General features: G+C 35.3%; 2 protein-coding genes across 2 annotated transcripts; one reads left to right on the top strand and one right to left on the bottom strand.

Moving 5' to 3' along the window:
- Positions 1-429: 429 nt before the first annotated feature.
- On the top strand, positions 430-4,237 carry LOC119637167 (protein suppressor of forked). Its single transcript, XM_038033016.1, has 10 exons — positions 430-685; positions 752-1,074; positions 1,309-1,584; positions 1,649-1,760; positions 1,829-2,020; positions 2,515-2,706; positions 2,767-3,180; positions 3,241-3,348; positions 3,610-3,901; positions 3,966-4,237. The coding sequence occupies exons 1-10, from the start codon at positions 653-655 to the stop codon at positions 4,193-4,195; spliced, it is 2,172 nt and encodes a 723-aa protein (XP_037888944.1). The 5' UTR covers positions 430-652; the 3' UTR covers positions 4,196-4,237.
- Positions 4,238-5,309: 1,072 nt separating this feature from the next.
- LOC119637127 lies at positions 5,310-9,802 on the bottom strand. Its single transcript, XM_038032968.1, has 3 exons — positions 7,300-9,802; positions 6,446-6,775; positions 5,310-6,360 (listed from the first exon to the last, which is right to left on the bottom strand). The coding sequence occupies exons 1-3, from the start codon at positions 9,763-9,765 to the stop codon at positions 5,392-5,394; spliced, it is 3,765 nt and encodes a 1,254-aa protein (XP_037888896.1). The 5' UTR covers positions 9,766-9,802; the 3' UTR covers positions 5,310-5,391.
- Positions 9,803-13,231: the final 3,429 nt, after the last annotated feature.

Raw genomic sequence — 13,231 nt, 5'->3', positions numbered from 1 at the left:
ACGATAGTGTAAGATAAATATAAATTAGATAAATAATTTTGAGATTTAAAAGAAACGTTCGTCATTTCTTCTTGTGCATATTCTTCATTTAGTTTTATTTGTACGCATGCGTGCGAAACAATATGATTTGTCAATTCTCATAAAATTTTATATAATTTCGTCAAAATTGAAGTGCTAACCTCAAAATAGTAATTATGTTTCATTGAGTCTGCCCCCTATGTGTTTTGCGGTGCTTTCATGAATTAGCCCTGCAAGGAACAATATATGTGTATTGCAACAAACAAGTAAACAAAAAATAAGAAATCGAAATACAAACTATAACCAAAAAGAATGAGTAAGAGACTGCAAGACACAAAATTATTAGTTCACAATGTTTGAGGAAGGCTGATTATTTAAAATATATAGCAAACTTTGGTAACCCTAATCTTTCATAGAAACGCGTTGTTTGTCTTCTATTTTCTGTGTAATAAGTTTTTTTTATAATAATTGACTTTACATATAAGCCGCAAATCTATTGGCTTAGTCCATCTCTGTTTAACATACCAAAAAAAAAATATATATATATATATAATAATTGACTCTTGAATTTTGATCTGAAATAAATTACTATATCGTAGGGGTATTATCAAAGACTGTGATTACCACAAATAAGATGTCAGTGCGTGATCAAATAAAAATTGATATAGTAAGTAATGAAAAATTGTAAAATTATAACAATATTCTTTGAGATTAAGTATTTATTCTTGTTCAGGAATGGGGTCACGAGCGCTTGGTTCGAGCCCAACAAGTGGTGGAAATGCGCCCGTATGATATCGAATCATGGTCCACTTTGTTGCGAGAAGCCCAAACTCGGCCAGTGAATGAAGTTCGTAGTCTATACGAATCTTTGGTTAATGTTTTTCCGACCACAGCTCGATACTGGAAAATTTATATTGAGGAGGAGATGAAAGGTCGCAATTTTGAAAGAGTTGAAAAGCTATTTCAACGATCGTTAGTAAAAATATTGAACATTGACTTGTGGAAATTGTATCTCACATATGTCAAAGACACGAAGGCTGGATTAAGTACGCACAAGTAAGTAGAAAGACAAAGTTGAAAGTTTGTTTGTTGAAGTTTGTTAATATTAACATTTCTTGAATCCGTATCATTATTTGAGTAAATGTATAAGTTATACGGTTTTATTTGCGTGTAGAGCTCCTTGTCCTATTTTAGACCTTGTCGAACTTTCTTTAGTGGCGAATTGCCATAAGCTAAGCTCATATCTACCTTCGTCTTGGCAAATTGTTGTCTTATTTTCTTCCTTTTTAGAGAAAAATTAGCACAAGCTTATGATTTTGCTTTAGAAAAAATTGGCATGGATTTGCATTCGTTTTCCATATGGCAAGATTACATAATGTTTTTACGTAGTGTTGAGGCTGTGGGAAGTTATGCAGAAAATCAAAAAATTACTGCTGTACGTCGTGTTTATCAAAAAGCAGTCATCACTCCTATAGTAGGTATAGAACAATTGTGGAAGGACTATATAGCTTTTGAGCATAATATAAATCCTATAATATCCGAAAAAATGAGTTTGGAAAGATCCAAGTAAGTTGATTTGTATATACAGGAGTAAATCGTCAAAAGTTACATAGGTTTGATGTTAATTTAGAGATTATATGAATGCTCGACGAGTGGCCAAAGAATTGGAAAATTTAACTCGGGGTTTAAATCGGAATCTACCAGCAGTGCCTCCCAATCTATCTAAAGAAGAAGTTAAGCAGGTAAATCGCTCAAATTTGTTAATCTTATTTAAAAGGTCACACATTTCACTTTTTTTTATTTGTGATAGGTGGAATTGTGGAAGAAATTTATAGCCTTCGAAAAATCAAATCCTTTGCGCACTGAAGATACCGCTTTAATAACACGTCGTGTTATGTTTGCAACGGAACAATGTTTATTGGTGTTGACGCATCATCCAGCTGTTTGGCATCAAGCCGCGCAATTCCTTGACCACAGCTCTAAGGCTCTGGCCGACAAAGGCGTGCGTATAGTGTTAATTAAACCAGATTTTATATTTCAGTCATATCTACAGTCAAACCGAAGATGCCTTATAAGCAACGTAATGCATAAGAAGTGGATATTTTTAATTTTGTTGCTGCTGCTGCTGATGATGGTGGTGATGATGATGATGATAAATGAACTAAATAAATACCTGTTTAAAACAGGTCATAACGTTAAAACCTCAAAAACCTTGGATTTTTTATTTATCTATGTGCTTCAGCAGATGTCAAGGAGTATCGATGAACTTGCATAATAATCTGAAGTTGGTCCTTAAAAATTTTGTTTTTATTTACTTACAACAACAATTTATACGATTGAGAAAGAAAGGATCTTGCACGCCTTCATGCAATTTCAATGATGCTTAATAAGACATTTGATTTACTTTTGGTGTTTTTTCTTGGATATTAACATTTTTGAAACTATTTAAAAAGATATAACTCTCTACGATTCTCTCTTTTTTGCTTTTCTTTTCAGGATACTCAAGCCGCCAAATTGTTTGGTGATGAATGCGCTAATATTTTGGAACGTTCTATTAATGGAGTACTCAATAAAAATGCTTTATTGTACTTTGCTTATGCTGATTTTGAAGAAGGGCGAATGAAATATGATAAAGTTCACGCTATGTATAATAAGTTTCTATCGATACCGGATATAGATCCAACGTTGGTATGTAAGATTGGAATACAACATGGTGGGTCTTTTTCATTGCTTCGCTATCTTTTGTAGGCGTATGTTCAGTATATGAAATTTACTCGGCGTGCGGAGGGAATTAAATCGGCACGTGCCGTCTTCAAAAAAGCACGTGAGGATGTGCGCTCACGTTATCATGTATTTGTGGCTGCTGCTCTCATGGAGTATTATTGTTCCAAAGATAAAGATATTGCTTTTCGTATCTTTGAATTAGGTTTGAAACGTTTCGGCGGCAGTCCTGAGTATGTTATGTGCTACATAGATTACTTATCGCATTTGAATGAAGACAACAATACTCGCGTATTGTTTGAACGTGTTTTATCATCGGGAGGTCTAACCGCTCACCTCAGTGTCAATGTTTGGAATCGATTTTTGGAATTCGAATCAAACATTGGTGATTTGTCGAGCATAGTCAAGGTGGAACGTAGAAGAAGTGCAATATTGGAAAACGTTAAGTCATATCGTTAAAGATAAACGAACGTTAAAATAATTTTCACTTTTTCCTTACAGCTTAAAGAGTACGAGGGTAAAGAAACGGCCCAGTTGGTAGATCGTTATAAATTTTTGGATCTATATCCTTGCACAAGTTTGGAATTAAAATCAATAGGCTACATTGAGGTATGTTAATAAATTTCGGGTTTTTTTAACACTATTTTCAACGAATGCAAAACCCCAGAATTATGAGTTAGGCAGCTAGCCAGCAGAAAGTATATATATTATTGTATGTACTTAGTAAATTTTCATCTAAAAGAAATTTTTAAGTTACGGCAAATTGTTGCAGACAGTTTGCACTTTTACATACTTTTACTCTGAGTGAGGTTTACACGAAAATCGAAGAAGACAAGCTTTTTATAATATTACATCCATGAAATTTTTTAGAATGTTGGTATCATGACCAGTAAGTCGTCCGCAGGGACGCCAGCAGCCAAAGAGGAGCCAGAAGTGGAACCCACGGTGCAATTACCAAGACCCGACTTTTCACAAATGATTCCTTATAAACCCAAAACGAATGCACCGCCGGGGGCTCATCCCTTGGCGGGGGGTACATTTCCTCAGCCACCTGCCTTGGCTGCATTATGTGCTACTCTGCCACCTCCAGCCTGTTTTCGTGGTCCTTTCGTATCTATAGAAATGTTATTTGACGTCTTCAATCGGATCCAGTTACCGGAAGGTTCAATTTTTTCCTTTGGAGCATAGAAAAACAAATTTTAAAAATATTTTTGCTTATATTCCAGCTTGTCCTGTGCCCAACGGTGATCACGGTTATGATGTTAAATTGTTCGACTTTGCTAAGTCGGTACATTGGATAGTTGATGACAGTGTTTGTTCGAGTGAGACAGGGTCTGGTAGTAAACGACGCCGCATGTTACCTGGAGGTGATGATAGTGATGAGGAAACACCCACTCCAGCTCCGCCAGTCAACGATATTTATCGACTTCGTCAGCAAAAACGTTTTTGTAAATAATTTTAATTAATTTAAAAAAAATTATTATGAGAAAAATAATACTTAATCGAAATAAAAGAAATAATCAACTAATAACGGTATACGCACTACGTACGGTTTGGATATGCTTTAGCAGATAAATATTTATTTTACTTTTAGTTGGCTAGCTAGTTCAGGAAATATCTGGTTAAAAAATAACGAATATAAGCGTAGCCGGTTTAAAATATAGTGATAAAAATTATATGCCTTTTTCCTATTTTTTGCATGAATTCAAATAAATTGTAGTCAACGAGTACAATAAAGGTGAAAAAACGGAAGGACGGTTTTTGGTTGTCACTTGATGATTTTTATTTTAAAGGAACTCACCAAATTTGGTGATGGCATATGTTCACAACTTTATTACATTATTATAAACGAATATGTATTGTAAACTGCTTACAAATTTTTATCGGTATTTAAAAATTATAAATTATTACAAAATGATTTTCAATTTAACTAAAACTGGCTTGTTTAGAACTTGAGTGTCCTTAATAGTGGCAGTGGGGCAATCAATTATTATAATCAACATGTATAGCAAGATTTTGAATACAATTTTTTTTTTAAATTTATTCATGCAAAAAATAAATTTCAGTTTTATTGATGGGAGTGGAGTTATAAGACAGATAATGGCATCATAGCCAAAAGTATGCAACTCTGCTGTAATAAGCTTTTTTTAAAGGTTACCAACTCAATCAAAATCTGCCTAACTTTCGGATAGCGGAAACTAAGTCGAGTCAAAAACAGTAAATGGGATACCCTGGCAATGCAGCAAACGCTTAATCTATCTCAAGGGTTAAAAAGTCTGCCTTTGCGGATTGAATTGACATGTAAATCCCATCGCAAATCGCAAATATTGTAAACAACTGCGAAAGTTTTTAAGTTAAAGCTTAGTTTGGTAAAGGTTTAATTTGTTTTAAGCTTTCACCTACTTGTGGCTTCGTCATACGTAAACTTATAACACGTAAAATTAACAGCGTGTAACTTTTTCATGATTAAAAGCTTTTTTTTAATTTTGCAATTTCCGTGCTGTCGACCGCCAAGCTTATATATTAAAATATACTGCATTATTTTGATGCCAAATGCTTTTTTATGTATTGTTTTGCCAAATGTGATGAATGAATGAATAAATTTTTTTTATTGTTTTTTGTAAAAACATCCATAATGTTTTTATATGCTTGCTATTGGTGATGTCTTTTTTTATGTTTATATAAACCAGAATGTTGAGCGAAACGTTTGTCGCATTTATCGCAAACATAACGTTTGACTTCCTTATGCAACATTAAATGTGTGTAATACGAAGAACCGGAGACAAATGTTTTCCCGCAAGTCGGACAAACCTTATCTCGTATATTTAAATGCCAGCGAACATGTCGATCTCTCTCAAAGGCCGTATAAAATGATTTCGAACAATGACCGCAAGCATATTCACATTTACCTGAATGCCGTTTTATATGTAAATTTAATTTGCTAGCTATTGCAAATCGCTGACCGCATTTCTCGCATGTGAATGGATACTCTTTTGTATGGGAGCGTTCATGCACTTTCAGTGAATAAGAATTGTAAAATCTCTTAGGGCAGAAGGAACAAGGATGGTTTCGTATGCCCTCATGTCGTTGAAGATGTAAGCGCAGATTATGACGCAATGTAAACGTAAAACCGCAAATGTGACATACATGTTCCGATTCTTCAGAGGGGGTTAAGGGCATAACTTGTTTACGTTCCCGTTTATATTTTTCATGTTCCCGTCTTTGATGCAAACTGAAATCTTTGAAGCGTTTAAATTCAATTTGACATATATCGCATATAAATGGCGCCACATGTCGATCCAGAAATGTCATATACTCATAATATTCAAAATCGGTTCGGAATGATATTTCCTGTTTCGAGGCATCTAGTTGCTGTTTTTTGGCCAATCGATATTGGCATTTCAAGTCCGTTAAGCGCTGTTTAACGCGCTCTGGCGTCAGTTGCACTTGGCATTCTTCTTGCAAGCGATTGCATAAAATTTCCAAACTACGTTGCTTATTATTATGCTTGTTATAATTTGGATGCGTAGTATCCCACAACTGAGGCAGGGTTTTATAAATAAAAATAATTTTTATATTACTATCCTTATATTGTACAGGTGAAGACATCTCATGGCTACGCTGTAAAGCGAGATATATATTATGGAAAAAGGCAATATGAGCGGACAAATTTTTGAAAAAATATCTATGATCGTTATATACTTACCACTTCATCCAAAAATTTGAAATCTTTATAAAACGTCCATCTATTTATAGATTTTTTATGCATTTTTCTGATTAGTCCTTTTTCACGGTTATAATATTTAACGTAGTCTAACACTTTGCGATAGACAGTTTTCCAGCTATAATTTTTGGACGTAAAATTATTGAGTTGAGTACAGAGCGTTTGCCATGCCTGACGTTTCAAATTTCGGGAATTGTAATCTAAATGATTTGGATTCCAAAGTTGTGGTAGTTGTTGATACAAAGCAATCAAATGGTGAACTTCTGATTCAGTTAATCGTATGTTTGAGCTGTTTTTACGTTGGAAAAGAGACTAAGGGACAACAGAATGGCTTAAATTAGGTAGTGTGTTGCTTAAATAGATTCCTTATAGTTACTTCTAGAGAAAGGCATTGCTCTATAACAAAGGGCAATATATTGTGATGGGGAGAGAGGGAGAGAGGGAGAGAGAGATGGGGAGAAAAAAAGAAAGAAAGAAAGAAAGAAATAGAGAGAGAGAGAGAGAGAGAGAGACAGAGAGAGAGAGAAAGAAAAAGAGAAACACATCGAGACCATGATTTCACTTTTTCTCTTTCCAACTTACATCGTCCGGTATTGGTGGTGGTTTTAATACTTTAACGTCTTGGAAAGTGTAAGATTCCTTTCGATCGTCTTTGGCAATTAGCGAGAATTCGATGGTCTATTCAAAGAAAATGGGGTTTAAACTTAGTTTTTAGTTTCGAAGAGATCTCAGTCGCTTTCCATATCAATTTGTGGTAAATATTTAACGCTTAAGTTTATTTTAAACCCTTCTCTTGTATCTCTTGTAAGTTAATATTATTTATAAATTTTACTTACACTTTCTATAGCACCTTTGGTGGAGTTTTTCAATATCCTGTTTTGAACATCACTGGATAAACTCGATACTTCTGTTTCGTCTGGGCAACGTGGAGAGAATACTATTAAATCTTCATTTTTCTTCCTATGACATATGTCATAGCTTTCGAGAGGCTTCGATTCTTGCTTGGCCTCTACACAGCACTTACCATTGCCTTCGTTATTAAAGTGTAATTTATAATTGAGTAAATTCTCAAAAGTTCGCTTACAAGTTCGACATTCGAACGGCTTAGTGTGCGCATTTAAAAACATCATTTCTTTGTAATGTTTGAATATTGCGTGAAATTCAGCCTTTTCGTTGGGTGAACGGAGAAAACGTATTTTCTCCTTGCGGTAACACCTACGCAGTGAACGTATCCTCTTTTGTATCACGCTTAGAGATAAATCATGGCCATAGAATTTGAGAGCGCTCCTAATACCCAACCAAGCTTGCTGTCTCTGCCTCGAACATTTTACCTTATAGTAACGTATGTGCCAAAGTAAAGGGAAATGTCGATATATATTCAAAATTATTGAGTTTTGTTTTTCATAGAATTGCTTGCGTTTTTGTACAGGTTTTTGATTATCTAAAAACTGCATTTGTTTGTAATAGGGAAATGCGCTAGTGTCAGCCAATTCGTCTTTTAGTTGGTAGCGTTCCTTCGCTTTCAGATAACGCCGACACAAGTTCCATATACGCATACGTATATTGGTCGTGGAGAAGTGACGCTTGCAAGATTTATTCCAAGCTGCAGTGATTCTCTGCCATACTTGTTTGCAATGATGCGCGTCGCAGAATTGAGGATCAGATTGATCCCACAGACAGGGAGCATCGCGATAAAGCGCAATAAGTTGACCGAATTGCTCACTCGTAACTTTCACCTGAGGCCGGTGATATTGAAATTGCCTGTTGAGCGAATATGATGAAAATGCAAGCGAATGAGAGGATGATGAGCGTCGTCGCATTACCTCATCTGTTGGCTCATTCCCTCGATGACGACGTGTCTCTCTAAAATGTTCTTTACATTTTTCTTGTACATTTTGCTCATTATCCGCGCCATTCTTAGATTGATTCAAATTTTCTACACACATTAACTGATTTTCGTCCGCCGTTTTTTCTATGGCATTGATTTTTTCCCAATTCGGAATACGTTTTTCATTTTTCCAATTTTCAATGTTTTCCGAATTTTTAAGACACTGCCTATTTACTGCGTTTTTAACCGAGCTTTCGGATTTGTTGAAGATTTTTTCAATCGACTCTGAAATGTCGTTCTTTTGAGTATCGTCTTCTTCACTCTCTTCAATAACTAGTTCAAATAATTTGGTGAAGGTGTCTTTAGACTGTTCCTTTACGTTTTCAGAAATTAAGTTATGCGCGTTACTCATCTCATCGTATCTTTCGTAGTTGTGCGTATTAGCTACATCATCTTCTTCTTCTTCTTCTTCTTCTCTCTTCAAGATCGAGCTTTCCGCGCTATTTCGATCGCTTAGATAGATCTCTGCTTCTGGCAGAGAGTTTATCTTTTGATTGGTTTGCGCATCTTTTGCCAGTTGATGTTGTTTTCGGTAATCAGTCGCATTCGTTTTATTTAATTTTTTGCATTTCTTTCGTCCGCTATATCTTCGTTTAAACAGACGTTCACTTAATTTGATATTGTTTCCAAGCAGTTTTTTCCGTAAACAAAAATTGTCAAAGCTTTTTTCATTCGATTGTAACTCATTGCGTTGAAGTCTTCTCCTGCAGTACGTTAGCCGGTACGGATTCAAGTTGTTTGTTTTACACGTGATCTTCTTTGTCCAATTTTTTTTGTTAGCCCGTTTTGTGTTTGCAAACTTTACCAACAGTTGCCGTTGTGGTCGCTGCTCATTTTCTTTGTTAATAAAGTTTTGTGTTTTTCTCAGATTTTTTCTCGATTTTTTTTCTCTAGTTTTTGTCTCACATTTGCCATTGTAACGTGCGTTTATTAATGGTGTTATGTTAACATCTTCTTCTTGTGTATGTTGCGCGTATGTTGTGTGTGGATCGTACAAGTCTTCCTCGATAAGAACTTCTTCGAACGGTTCCAAAGTTTGCTCTTCTAAATTACTTATGAGATTTTCGCGTCCTTCGTGTTCACAAATGCTATCGCCAGCTTGGGAGTCGTCTATTTCCTCATAGGTTTCTTTCTCTGTTTCGTTATTTTTAGCCGTCAATATTCTGCATCCTCCCAACCAGACTTCGCCACATTCTATATGCCATACTTCCATATGTTGAGCGTACTCGGTTAGGGGGCATAAAGGACGGTCTTCGCATAAATGGCATTCGACAGCAAAAAACTCGCCTTCACATAGCCACGTGAATACTTCGCCACACTTTATGTGATCATTCTTATAAATATAAGAAGTTGTTGCTTGATCATCATTATGATCGTTACTACGATAAGCTTGCTTCTTGGCCAATGTTATCATCGTCGTTTTGTTTTCTTTGCTTTCAAAAAAAAAAAAAAAAAAAGCAAAAAAAGCAAAAAAAAAAAAAATGTTTTTTTTTTTTTTTTTTTTGTTTTTTTTAATACAAACGAATGAATTCTACAGTTAAGCGCTTTAAAAGATGAGGTTTGTGGAGTGTTGGCTTCTTAAACCGTACTAAAGACTACGCATGCATTAGAAAGCAACAATTGCACGCTTCAATTTCATAGCAGTGGCATCATTTGAATTGGATGAATAACGCTCGATGCTCACGGTTGCTAATGAATTTCTCTGCATCGATGGCAGGTGCTTCATAAATTGTGAGAGACTCGGAATGAGAGGGAGATTAAAATACTTATACCATTCGTCTCTGCGGACTCTGCGCATGAGTATAGTTTGCTGTTTTGAAGACTTTTAATGATATATATATACATATAAATATATACTAATCATTAAACCTGTATTAGGTTGTAAAAAAGGTGAAAAGACTTGAGTCAAACAAATTGAGAATATAATAACAATAATAGTAAAGTCATATGCTGAGGTCTTAATTGATGTTCTATAACATTTTTACGTCACTCGTATACAAATTTTTTCATGATTGGTAACATTGGCCATAAAATCCAACTGATATATTGCGAGGTTAAGTTTTACTGTTAAGATCATACATACATTGAATTGAACCGATTCTTAGGTGGAGGCTTTCGTTCAAATCAAATTTCCGCTTTTGAATAACACTTTTTGCGAAATCCAACTGATATGCTGCGAGTGTTAAATTTAATTCCTATTACGATCATATATAGTTGAAGTGAACCGATTCTTTTGCAAATGGTCCTTTCACCTGGGTCAATTTGAAGCAGCATACTTGAACTTTAATCTACAAGATTATCAGTCGCATCAATAATTGTATTTTCGAAATTTCTTCCATCATTTGAGATCATCTTGCACAATTCTCTTTACAAGAAACATCCATGTCTTTCCGGATTCTTTATAATATCCGTAACGTTAGGCGGTCAAAATTTGCATTGAATAATCAGTTGGCAGTCAAAAGATGCCCATTTACTTAATATAATTATATATTGGATTGGTCCATGAGCTCCCATATTTGGCTGGATTATGAACTTGGTATTAGGGAAAGTTTGAGAGCATGTTTTCTCTCGATACAGATCATGATGCAGATCATGTAAGCACTTTTGTACTTTGACTTTATGTCTCCTTTGCTTTTTCTTACTAACAGGCTAAGAACGTCACCGAAATTGTTCGAATCCGTCCAGATGATTTCTGCTATTCTTCAATATTTCACATTTTATGAATATTTATATAACTTGTTAGAGTCTTCAGCTTATCAAGCTACAATTATCGTTGTGGCCGACTTGAGTTTCTATAATTTGACTTTGCTTCGAATAAAATTTATTATAAAATCCTGATCAGTGATAATTTTTCGAAATTAAAATCAATTAGGCTGAAGACTAGCCCCTTCGTTATGTTCGATTTTATCCATTCTTCCTGACGACTTTCGTCCGAATAGTATTCCGCCTGCTCTATCGAAAGTTTTTGAATGCTTGACAATTGATCAGATTGAATTGCCTTTGAATGTTGAGGACTTACTTAGTGCTAATCAATCGGATTTCAAGTCTGGGCATAGTTGCAATACGGCGTTGCGTAAATGTCTTGAGGATTCTAGGATTCGTCCGAGGTACGATAAGGGGAATTTGACCATTCTTGGAATAATAGATTTATCTAAAGCCTTTGATACCGTTGAACATAACTTATTGTTGCCATCAAACTTTGAAGCTTAATATGATTTCAATTCGTCTGCGCATCAATGTAATTATTATTTGGACAAGAGATATCAAAGAGCGGTAATTGGCGATACTTCTTTGGAACTCAGGCTGATTACAGCTGGTGTTCGCATGGATCTATCTTGGGGCCGAGCTTATTCAGTGCCTTTATAAATGTCTCTTAGTCTCTTGTTGTCAAAATTGTAGTGTTCACTGGTATATGCTGATGATGCACAGATTTACCTCTAGCGTCCGCTGACACTTGTGGACGATCTGATTCAGCGGATAAATGATGAATTAGAACGTATTGCTCTCTGGTCTGATTTTAACGGGTTAAAATGAAATTCAAGTAAAATCAAAGCCATTGCGATTCCTACTCTTTACTTACTAGCATCAAAATGCTCGATTACAGATATTAAGTTGGCTTAGCCGGACAATGATGTTTTCACTTTTTTTTTTTTTTTTAATAATGACTTGATTGTCTTTTCATTTAACAACGCTCGGCAATTCTCTCCTCTAAATCATGTTGCGGTTGTCATTTGAAAAGTCACCGAGCTTTAGGAAAATCATTGCACGCATAATAAACGAAACATGTTCTTAATGCGCAGAGTGTGTGTGTGTTTATCAGTTTTTATTACAAAAATTATCAACGGAAGTAGTTTTTTTAATATTTGGTTTGCAACAACACTTTTGCCCTACTTTGGCTTGCTTCTCTTACGGTGTTCGTATATTTGCTAATTAAATTCAAAGAAACTACAATTTTTTCTTGTTTATACCCACCAGGGAAGGGTTAGAAGAAGCATGGGGGGTATAGTCATTTTGTCATAATATTCGCAATACCCAAGAATAAGCTTCAGAGCCCCTATACGGTATACATATTTTTGATCAGCATGAAAGTTTGAATTGATTAAGCCATGTCTGTCCGTCTGCGTGCTGTGTATTATTGACACTCTCCTGGGTGTAAAAATGAAGACGTCGACTTTAAATTTGTTAGGAACATTAAAGGTGTCAGCGCGCAAGTTTGTCGATATTTGGCCAGAGTATACGTCTGCAGTAAAGTGTAAAGTGAACATAACTCTCTTCCTTTAAGTAAAAATATGCGGATGCTTGCTCATTATTAACAAATTAGGATAGATAGAGGGATGATATTTTCTATACTTACTTTATGGTTCTACTATTTAGTACTGGTATCCAAGCCGAACAGCGCTGTGCATTAGAGAGGTCGACACATTTTACGTACCCCACTTTCGCGCTTTTATACGCTTTTATAACAAAAGAAGACCATAATGTGCACGAGCACTGTCCTCTTAGAATTCTGCCATAATAACGGCATTAGCCAGCAAAAGATAGCTTTTGAATAAAAGTCGCTAAAGTATATTTATAGCCAGCCGATCCGCTCCTAGTTTTCGGAATAACCGGAACGATAGCATTGAAAATAATGTCAAATCAACACAAATGTGTTTTCATCTCATATGTTTACTTAAAAAATATTTCATTAAAAGAAGAAAAAAGTCTTGCTACACCCACCACTGAAGGATGGGGATATACTCTGAGCCATGTCTGTCTCGTCTCAGAGATTTATGCTTGTTAGTCATGGAACTGTAAAGAAGGCAGAATGTTTAAAACTTTTTTTTTATTATCTGCCTAAAAATGCGTTCAACCTAAAATAAATACGATGGACATCGCAA

This window comes from Glossina fuscipes, unplaced genomic scaffold, assembly GCF_014805625.2.
Source record: "Glossina fuscipes isolate IAEA_lab_2018 unplaced genomic scaffold, Yale_Gfus_2 43, whole genome shotgun sequence".
NCBI lineage: Eukaryota > Metazoa > Arthropoda > Insecta > Diptera > Glossinidae > Glossina > Glossina fuscipes.
Note: the sequence above shows the minus strand (reverse complement) of the source record. Positions and strands in the feature narration are given on the sequence as shown.

Bases quoted from the DNA above. Each gene is read 5' to 3' on its own strand.
- LOC119637127 (XM_038032968.1), bottom strand. From the start codon at position 9,765: ATGATAACATTGGCCAAGAAGCAAGCTTATCGTAGTAACGATCATAAT. The intron at 6,776-7,299 runs GTAAGTAAAATT...GTTGTCCCTTAG, and splicing joins CCAAAGGTGCTATAGAAAGT to TCTCTTTTCCAACGTAAAAA. The intron at 6,361-6,445 runs GTAAGTATATAA...CTCGCTTTACAG, and splicing joins TCAAATTTTTGGATGAAGTG to CGTAGCCATGAGATGTCTTC.
- LOC119637167 (XM_038033016.1), top strand. From the start codon at position 653: ATGTCAGTGCGTGATCAAATAAAAATTGATATA. The intron at 1,761-1,828 runs GTAAATCGCTCA...TATTTGTGATAG, and splicing joins CTAAAGAAGAAGTTAAGCAG to GTGGAATTGTGGAAGAAATT. The intron at 3,349-3,609 runs GTATGTTAATAA...GAAATTTTTTAG, and splicing joins AATCAATAGGCTACATTGAG to AATGTTGGTATCATGACCAG.